At 36.3% G+C, this 10,804-nt stretch overlaps 1 protein-coding gene across 8 annotated transcripts in view; it reads right to left on the bottom strand.

The window, feature by feature from the left end:
• Window positions 6,523-10,804, bottom strand: part of RNF111 (ring finger protein 111) — an 84,653-nt gene continuing 80,371 nt past the window's right edge. For 5 of the 8 annotated variants that reach the window (XM_018054278.1, XM_018054279.1, XM_018054281.1 and 2 more), the window contains exons 13-14: window positions 9,896-10,023; window positions 6,523-8,178 (exon numbers count right to left, since the gene is read on the bottom strand). In XM_018054278.1, coding sequence (XP_017909767.1) covers window positions 8,061-8,178; window positions 9,896-10,023 — 246 coding nt within the window. In that variant the 3' untranslated portion in view covers window positions 6,523-8,060. The remainder of the gene's footprint in view (window positions 8,179-9,895; window positions 10,024-10,804) is intronic. The other 3 variants (XM_018054283.1, XM_018054280.1, XM_018054282.1) reach the window with 1 other exon arrangement.

Here is a 10,804-nt window from a genome sequence, read left to right as displayed (position 1 = left end):
TAGATAGAGGCTTATGATCCAGTTTAAACAAAAGGGTTCTAAGGATATTCCACTTGGAAAAGACCCAAATCAATCAAGATGGCTGTCCTATAGTATCTGAAGAGCTAGCATATAGCAAGAAATCACTTATTTTTACACTGCTCCAAAATATAGGATAGGGTCCTACATTGTAGGAACACCTAACAAAGGAAAAGAATTAATGACTTTTTAAAATAATTAATGATTTCAACACTTTACAAAAAAAACAAATGTGCTCCTACAATAAGTAGTGACCTCATCAGCCCTGGAAGAATATAACTACAGGCATAATTGGATTAGTTGAGGTTCTTCAGAAGATAGGGAATTGGCCCATACAATTATGAAAGCTCACAAGTCCTGCAAGCTGGAAACTCAGGAGAGCCAATGCAGTAGTTGCAGCCCAAAGGCTGGTAGACTAGAAATCCAGGAAGAGCCTAGGTCTCAGTTTGAGTGCAGAGATAGGAGAAAATCAGTTTCCCAACTTGAAAGTAGTGAAGAGAATTCTCCCTTACTCACGGGGTGCGGGAGGAGAAGAGGAGAGTCTTTTCGTTCTGTTAAGACCTTCAACCGATTGGATGAGGTCCATCTATATTAGGGAGGGCAAACTGCTTTACATAGTCTACAGATTCAAATGTTGATCTCATCTAGAAACACCCTCAAAGACAGACCCAGAACAATGTTTTACCAAATGTCTGGGCACTCAATGGTGCAGTCAAACTGACACAGTAAATTAACTATCACAATAACCATCTATCAAGAACACTGCAGAAAGAATTTCTAAATTACACAAAGATAGGGCAGTCAAAGGAAAAGAAGCACCTAGCTATCTCCAATTTCTTTTTCTCAAATATCAGCATAAGGAAGTCAAAGTTCCTCCACCACTGATTCCTCTCATGATTACACTTCAGAGAATAGACCGTTTGCATATATGGCTTCTCCATATGTCGGGCTTCCCTCGTAGCTCAGCTGGTAAAGAATCTGCCTGCAGTGCAGGAAACCCGGGTTCAATTCCTGGGGAAGGAAGATCCCCTGGAGAAGGAAATGGCAACCCACTCTAGTATTCTTGCCTAGAGAATCCCATGGACAGAGGAGCCTGGCAGGCTACAGTCCCTGGGGTCACATGAGTCAGACACAACTTAGCAACTAAACCACCACCACATATGCTAAACTTCGACTTGGGGGGAAAAATAAATGTGTTCAGGAAGTTTGTACTAGGAATTCTAACAAAGCAATAGCAAGTTTTATCTCACTGTGATAAATTAAAGATGCTCATAATTCTTTTTTTTGCTGCTGCTGTTATTAATAGACACAGTCTATTTCCTCTTCCCTTGAATCTGGACTAGCCTTGCTTTGACTCACAGATAATGGCAGAAATGATACTGTGCAGTTCCAGACCGAGGTCTTAGGAAGCCTGGAGGTTTCTTCTTAGAGTTCTGACCCACCATGTGCAGAGCTCTAGCTATCCCTCACTAGAGAGACCACATCAAGAGAGAGAAGTGCCCAGTGAGTCTTCAGCTGTTCCAGCCAACCCTACTAAAGCATCAGACATTGAAGGGAGGCCACACTGGACACTGCATCCCAGTAGAGCTCCCAAATGAACGCAGTCACATGAAGAACACAGAAGTCACAGTACACTGAGCTACGAGATATGAGCTATCCTCGCCCAGCTCTGCCCACATTTTAAAACGATGAGCAATTATAAATTCTGTGTCTAAGTCACTAAGATTTGGTGTGGTTTGTTACATAACAGGTAACAGATATATTTACCTGGCAGTATTTGCAATCCTTATATCAAATAAGCTTTTCTGTTTGCTGGAATAGTCTTGTATCTTACTGCTTACTATGGTGTCACAGCTTAGGAAAACATAGCACAATAGGTAGGATTTACAATTATTTGTAAAGGCTGAATCTCAAAAACATTATTTTTGAAATTTTTTCACACAGGAAACTTTAGTGCCTGAGCCATGTTCTTGCCATTTGGCTTTCTGAGGGCACAGTTTACTTAGTGCTGAACCATGGATCAGATGTAACTGAGAGCCTAGGAAGCACTGAACTGGTCTCATAGAATTTCTGGCCACGGAAGTCCAAGGTCTGGAGACTGGGTCTTGATATAGGGGATAAGACAGTTACTAACTGTAGTATTTTAAAAATATGTACAGAAATTCTTGCTATACCTTCCTTCAAATTTTGGAACCCAGTCAACTCTCCTGAGTAGAGGCTATAATTCATAACTTGCTTCTAATGAATATAATATTGCAGAAATGAGAATATTACATCAGACTAGATGAAAAATCTCTTTGTGGCTTCCTCCTTGCTCTTTCTCTGTGGTCGCCAGCTACCCTGCTGTGAAGACATTTGAGCAGCCCTATGAAGTGGCTCTTATAATAAGGAAGTGGGGTGGGGTCCCTTGGCCAACAACCAATACTGAACCAAGTCTCCCATCATCAGCCATGTGAGTGAACCATCTTCCAAAGAGATCAACCCGACCCAGTAATGACTTCAGATGACTGCAGCCCCAGCTAGCACCTTGACTGTAACTTCACGAGCCACCCTGAGCCAGAAGCATCAAGCTAAGCTGTTTCCAAATTTCTGATCCACAGAAACTAAAATGTTTAAGGTTGAGCCACTAAGTTTTATGGTTACCAAGCAATAGAAGGTAATACAAAGCTTTGGGATTTGGGGCATGTGTAGCTAACAGTAAAGGAGGACCTTAAGAACATCATAACTTATTCTCTAAGCAAACACTAATAGAATGGTAGTCTAGATAGTTCAATAAACACATCCATCCCTTATTAAGGGCAAGCTGGGAGACTACCACATCTCTTCCAATTCTCTTGTCAAAACTCTTCTTAAAGAGGCTCCTGAGAATCTAAAAAACAGAATCTTTAGGATAAAAGGTTTGGAGCATCCCATATTATGGGCCAGCTTGGAAATCTGAGTGTCTTGACCTGTTCTACCAGCCACATAGGCCTTGGCAGAAGCCAATCTCTTTCTTTCTAAATAACAAAATAGATCAGTAAAAATCTAAAGAATTTCATTTTTAAAGTCTCCCCACCCACACTGCACACATATTGAATATTGCCATCTAAGGTAAAACTGACTTGGAGTAGCACACAATGAAAATCAGTGACTCTAACCATTCTGCTTTATTGATTGATTATGCCAAAGACTTTGACTGTGTGGATCACCACAAACTGTGGAAAGTCTTCAAGAGATGGGAATACCAGACCACCTTACCTGCCTCCTGAGAAATCTGTATGCAGGTCAAGAAGAAACAGTTAGAACCGGACATGGAACAACAGACTGGTTCCAGATTTGGAAAGTACATCAACGTTGTTTATTGTCACCCTGCTTATGTAACAATGCAGAGTACATCAGGCAAAATGCCGGGCTGGATGAAGCAAAAACTGGAATCAAGATTGCCAAGAGAAATATCAAAAACCTCAGATACTCAGATCTAAAGAGGAACTAAACAGTCTCTTGATGAAAGTCAAAGAGGAGAGTGAAAAAGCTGGCTTAAAACTCAATATTCAGAAGACAAAGATCATGGCATCCGGTCCTATCACTTCATAGCAAATAGATGGGGAAACAATGTAAACAGTAAGAGACTTCATTTTCTTGGTCTCCAAAATCACTGCAGATGGTGACTGCAGCCATGGAATTAAAAGACGCTTACTCCTTGGAAGAAAAGCTATGACCAACCTAGACAGCATACTAAAAAGCAGAGATATTAGTTTGCTGACAAAGGTCTGTCTATTCAAAGCTATGGTTTTTCCAGTGGTCATGTATGGATGTCAGAGTTGGACTATAAAGAAAACTGAGTGCTGAAGAATTGATACTTTTGAACTGTGGAGTTGGAGAAGACTCTTGAGAGTCCCTTGGACTGCAAGGAGGATTTCAGGCCAGTCAATCCTAAAGGAAATCAGTCTTGAATAGTCATTGGAAAGACTGATGCTTGAAGCTGAAACTCCAATATTTTGGCCACGTGATGTGAAGGACTGACTCACTGGAAAAGACCCTGATGCTTGGAAAGATTGAAGGCAGGAGGAGAAGGGGATGAGAGGATGAGATGGTTAGATGATATCACCGACTTGATGGACATGAGTTTGAGCAAGCTCTGGGAGTTGTTGATGGACAGGGAAGTGTGGCATGCTGCAGTCCATGAGGCTGCAAAGAGTCAGACATGACTGAGCGACTGAACTGAAGTGAACCATTCTCTGTAGTGATGATAAAGGATTACAAGAGACATGCGGTTTGTCTGGGCTAATCAAAAGCTTCCCCTGGAAACCTACACCTTCTACAGTCATAGCTCTCAGCATAAGAATAAAGCTTAGAAGCAGCTAATACAACATACGTGGCTCAGTAGTGTGCTTAGTTAACCGTTAGTGGGCAGCAGATCTCTATATAACACAATTTGATGGGAAAAATTAGGAGAGATTGAGGAATTCTGTTAATTTCTCCATAATATTTATTTTCTTTTAGCTCAGAAAGGGTGAATGGTTTCATATTCTGTGCCAATTTTGATCCACTGGCAGTAACCTAAAACACAGCATTAGATGGTTTTTATGGGCAACTATGTGCCTCATGTGAGTCCAAGGCAAAGGAAGAAAGCACACGTGCTCTGAATCTTCCATTCCTCTGGTAGAAGAAAAAAGGCCAACCTATCAGAGAAGGGCTGAAAAGGATTGTTCATTCTTATCTAGTAATCAGTTGGTTGAAACCAGTAAGAGAAAGATTGCAGTAAACACTGATCTACGGTCCAGCACCTGCCTTTGCTATTATTTGTTATGAAGGGCAATTGAATCTGGGTGGTAGGGTGGAACGGAGCAAGCATTGGGAGAACTTACTTCTTAAGTATATCATATATGCAGAGCTCTTTATACTCATCTCATTCAATTCTAATAACAAACTATTTCTGTTATAGCTAAGAATAATGGAGCTCAGAAAGCTTAATTTTTTTTAAAGTTTCACAATTCAAAGCCCAAGTCTTTCTGACACCAAAGACTATATTCTTTCCAAAATTTCAAAAGATCAACTGTGTAGCCTGTGAATCTGTACAGGATACAGAGGAGAGAGATGAGATTGTGTCCAGAAGGCACAATCACAGAATTGATAACATTTATTTTTGTAACTCTTATTTCAAGGAAATGAGTGAAATCTATAACTGAGAGAAAATATTTCAACCTTAATACATCCAATACTGTGACATGTTAAGTCTTGAATAAGCAACAAAATTTACTGTGTTTCCAGAAGTTTGGAAAGTTAATTAGAAATCAGGATGCAGTAATAACCTAAATGGGAAAAGAACTTGAAAAAGAATAGATATATGTAATACACATATCTGAATCACTTTGCTGTACACCTGAAACTAACAAAACATTGTAAATCAACCATACTCCAATATAAAATAAAAATTAAAAAAAAATCAAGATGCATTTTCTACAAAACTAAATTATTCTCATTGATGAAAAACTAATAATGAAATGTCCAGAGTCAACATTTTAATGTTACAAATGTTAATAGCATTTTTAAAACAGAGCTAGTTTCCTGTCAAATTGTTATGATTCAAATGATGAAACATGCTAGCAGCTAAAAATCACCAGATAAGAAAAATGCTTCAAGTATCACTTTATAACTTCCATATTAACAAAAATGAACATTAGGATTTGCTGACAAAAGAATTTTAGTTTTAAAGAATTTGGATAGCTATCACTGAAATTTTCACTTTGACATAAAATGTAGCAGGATATGGAAGACACCAAAACAAAGCACAAAAAGGTAAAATACTAAAAATTTCCTTCCATATTTGGTTCAACACTAATCACATTTTTCTGCAACTAACTGTAGTAGCTTAATAAGCTCCTACATAGTTCAGGTATACGCCACAAATACTTGCATAAAGTAAAATTTAAAGTAATGATAGTTTATATTTTTTAAAAATCAGTAGCAAATGTTAAACAAATCAACAATTTAGTTGTGCATCTAAATCTGATGTAATAAAAAAATAGAGAAATCTGTATGTATTTGTGTTTTGGGGAGCATCAAGAGGACTTCGTTGTATAGAATTCTCCCCATTTTGTCCCTTGGCCTGGACCACAGGTTTTCCAGTGGTAAAGTCCTACATCTAGGCCAGCAGAATATGGGCTACTAGCTCTTCTCCCCAGTAATATGGCAAAGTCTCTCTTTCTCTTTCTCATTCTGTCTTGCCACCCCTCCTACAACCCTTCCACAACTGCTGCTAGTATTCTTATTAATTGTATTATTTTATATCCAATTTTCTTAACCATAATCCACCCTTGATCTCTAACACCTACTATGCTGAAGCATGTTGATATTGACAATTACTCAGTGTAACATTTACTAATACAAAAAAAAAGGTAAGTAGCCATAACTGAATGAATACAAACAAAATTAGGCAAATGTCAACCTGAGTGAGATCACTGTTTTTGAATCCCATAATGTTCAATGTAGGCAGTTTTATAAAAATGAATTATGAAACACAAAGACAATAGAAATATAAGTTATTTATTAATCAATCCACTTACAAAGCAGGTGGCTTAATGCAAGCTTATCGACATCTTCACATATGATCCATGGGAACATGTCTTCCACATACAGACAGTGATGTTACTGACTGATGCATTTGCAATCTGGGGCATATTAAGCATATTTAGACAAATAAAATTAGGCTATCCTGTATATGAAAGTATCTTGATAATATGCATCCTGAAGTGGATTAAAACTTTCTCCAAAAGAGAAATGTTAGTACATTAACTTAACTTTAATATTCTATATTATGCAGTAAATCTTAACTATAGAAATTAAAAATTTTAAATCAGTGATCGACTCTTGGTAATGTATGAAGTGGGAGTCTAAAACCAGAGCAACAGTAGGTTGACAGTATAATTTGTGCCTCACAGTATCTGCAGATTTACTGTTTTCAAGCTTAAAGAGAAATAAAACAAGAGACATGTAGATTCAGCTGACTTTATTTATCTTTAAACTAATAAAAATCCCTTTAAAAGTGATTCTGGGACCTTTAGAAGTTCTATGAATGCATAGATACCTGCCAATGACTGCAATTCTAAATCCTGACTAAATGTGTTTACAAAAATCAATGTAAGCAGATATCTTTACTATGCGTGCTTAGCAGAAGACTGAGTGAAATTCTACATGTCTTCTTCAATTTCCCTAAAATTTTGTTAAATCTGCAAGTATATACAATCCAGCTAATTGAAATTAATATTTAGTGTTCATCAGAGCTGTTTCACAGCAGCAAAAACTGGATCTGGGAAATAAAGTTCTAAATGATGGAGGAAAAAGATAAATACAATCGGAACAGCAGTCTAAATGTATGGTATTAATATTCAACTCTATCTGCATTGTGCTAAAAGGAAAAGGATACACCAAGAAGAATTCTATTGATCACTCTGGTGATGTGAGTACCACCTGCATCTGATTGAAAATGGTTTGTATTCTGTTCCCAGTATCAAGGATGGTATTGAACTCAGAACTCCATATTGTAAATATACAGCAGCCATTTTGTCCTAATTAAGGAATGTCTTAATACACAATATTATCATTTTCTAGAGGATCTTTATACATTAAACTAAAGTACATGATTGATTAAATTAAACGTTAGTAATGGATAAAAAAATTCATAATTCTCAAGACCTGGTACTATGTAAAAACCAAAAAGACCACAAAATTCTACTTACTAAAGCAGCTAATCTTGCCTGCAAGTTTAGGGTCACAAGCCCATAATATGTGCAAAGAAATGCAATACAAGGAACCATGCAAAAATACAGTAAAATGATACAGGAAAAATGTCAAATCTAGAAAAAAAAAAAGCTTTTATAAATACATCAAAATCAACTGTATACATAAACTGTAGGTCTAGCATTAGTTGTACCATGTAGCAGAGCCAGTACTCTTAAGTTCAAGGCTTCCGAATCTGCGCAGGTAAGTCATGCCATCTTTGGTTGACTGCAGTACCAGGAGGGTGGGAATGAGAGGGAGGGTAAGAGTTCTGAAACATGGTGTCAACTTTCACTTGGCAGCTGGGCCTCAATGTCCACTCTGCAAATGGGGCACTTCTTATTGGTGATCAACCACTGGTCAACACACACTTGGTGGAAAAGGTGCATACAGGGAAGGCGTCTATTGTAAGTAAACAAAACAAAAAGCAAAAGTTAATTTTATGACAAGTGCAGTGGCATTTAAACAAATGATACATGCAATACTTCAGTAATGTTCTGAAGTTACTAAGCATTTTCTCTTTTGTTAAAAAAAAAAACCCTCCCTACTCAAGATTCTATACCTACATTAAATTAATACTTTGGGCAATGTAATGTATTAATGACCAAGATAATTGACTGTCACAGCTAAAGAATCAAATTATATAAAATCTCAAGAATTTTAAGAACAACAACTACAGTAGCAATTATTCCAACTTTGTTTCTATACATGAGCTGCCAATTTATTAGAGTTGGCAATATGTTCCCCACAACATAATACTGTAAATATATTTTTAATATCAAATCACTGTATTTATGAAGCACTTTCCAAAAAATTCTCACTTAATTCTCTCAAAAGAATTCTGTAAACACACAGCAGCCATATCATACTAATTAAGGAATGTCTTAATATGCAATATTATTTTCTCTCTAGAGGATCTCTTTAACACATTAAAGTACATGACTGATTAAAAGTTATTAATATTGTTTCATGAGATCATTTTCATGTTATATCATACTATGCTACTCTTCTAAAAGCAGATTAAAGAGATATGTTTGCTTTAGTACACTACACTATCAATTAGAAATAGAGAAATAAATAAAGCTTCCATGCACTAACATGCTAACATCAAACCTAACGGTAGAATAAAGGTTACTGACTTAAGTGTCAATTTCAACTTCCACCACTGTTGAGTTGTTGTACATTTCAGATTTCATATTTTGTAAAAACAGCTAAAAAGAGGTGTTCTACTTACTCTCTGTACAGTATTGTCAATACTGTAAAAAACAATTATCTATATTTATAAATCTTCATTGGAAATACAATGTTCAAACAACCTTCTATGTGATATAGTAGACAATAAGTTTATAACTTTTTTTTCTCTCTTAGTCAACTGAAGAAATAGGATACAGTTGTTATATATATTATAGAACTTGCTTCATATGGGATTATGTTACATTAGCAAAAACAGAATAGGAACAAAACAGTTACTTAACAGATTATAAAAGGAAAAGTCTAAAATATTTGGTTAGCATAATAACATTTTCTAAATCACATAGTTGCAAGAAGAAAATAGTCTACAAATTGAGAGGAAATTTTAGGACAAGATCACTTTATAAATGATGATGTAAAACAAACTGCATGGAGCTACTCTGGATCCCTCTCTGTAAGCTTTGGAGAAACATTAATATACATGTTTTGGCCTCCAAAGTCTCTCATCTCTCAAGTTCTCTGTCCTACAAGATTTAGATAAGACAATATTGACCACAAAATCCCCCTGGCCAAGTCTTGGTGTGGCCCTAAAACAGGTAGTATATTTCTCTTTGATGTTAATACAGAAACTTAATCTTTTCACTGTTTTATTCACTATTAGAAGGCAATTCTACATATCAGAGACTGGTAACAGGGTACGCTAGGAGTAATCTTTATTTGGTTTTTGGTCTGCTTTATAATAAAATTCCTCTTATTTTGGCTGTATTGCAGGTCTGTGGGAGATTAGTTCCCCGACCAAGGACTGAATCAGCACCCTCAAACAGCTCAAAGTGCAGAGTCTTAATGACTGGGCGACAAGAGAATTCCCTCAAATAAAATCTCTTGTCCAGTTTTGACAATGAATTTTAGATAATTAGTGTTTAGTTACCTCACATCTTCACCTTCCTCTAAAATAGACAAACAGATAGTACATTTTTCCTCTGTGTCTTCCTCAGTCCCTTCTTCCCCATCTTGTTTGCAGTGCAGTTTCCTCTGTGAGAACCAATCAGTTGTTACCTTGTTAGTAGAGATGACATTATTGAACAACTGAGTGAAGTTTGTGTTTATTTGAAAAACAAAACAAACAAAACCATACATTCACCCACAACATATTTCCCAGATAAAATTGCCATGAATTAAAGGATGAATTAAGTGACTATTATCAACAAAGTGTTCTCGTAAGACCCTTAAATAATCAGCATCAAAATTAAAAGTAACATATTTATTAGTCTGAAATCTATCATTTCTAACCCACAATCAGGATCATATATACTATTCTGTCCCATCATGAGGCACAGCCAGATACACTTCGTTTCATTAATAAATGTTTCAGATAATGTTCAAAAATGAATGCTAGTTATAGTATTTAGCTTAAACAGTTGAGAGGACTTACATTTAATGGTAATACCCCATTAATAATCTTAGGAAAAGGGTGAAAAATACAACGAACAGTCATTTTCAAACTTCATTAGTCTCTACAGTATAGAACTTTGTTTGTTGAAAGAAATTTATTTAACATGCCTACTGCACATCTTCTAGATGTAACGCTACATAAGGATATAAGGGTAGAATGTAAGAAATGTAGGTCAATTAAGTTCCCATCCAAACAACTGACTAGCTGAATTATGGTACCACTATAGGATGGAATTCTGTATAAGCTATTAGTAGGAATACAGGTCATCCGTCGGTGCTGATATAGAATAAAAAGAAAATGGACAAAAACTGTATGCATATTAGCCCCTTTGAGTTATTTTCAAAAGTGGAAGAAAAAATATATACATATGCACATTATTAAAAA

This window comes from Capra hircus, chromosome 10, assembly GCF_001704415.2.
Source record: "Capra hircus breed San Clemente chromosome 10, ASM170441v1, whole genome shotgun sequence".
NCBI classification, from domain to species: domain Eukaryota; kingdom Metazoa; phylum Chordata; class Mammalia; order Artiodactyla; family Bovidae; genus Capra; species Capra hircus.
This window is presented reverse-complemented; position numbering and strand designations above follow the sequence as displayed.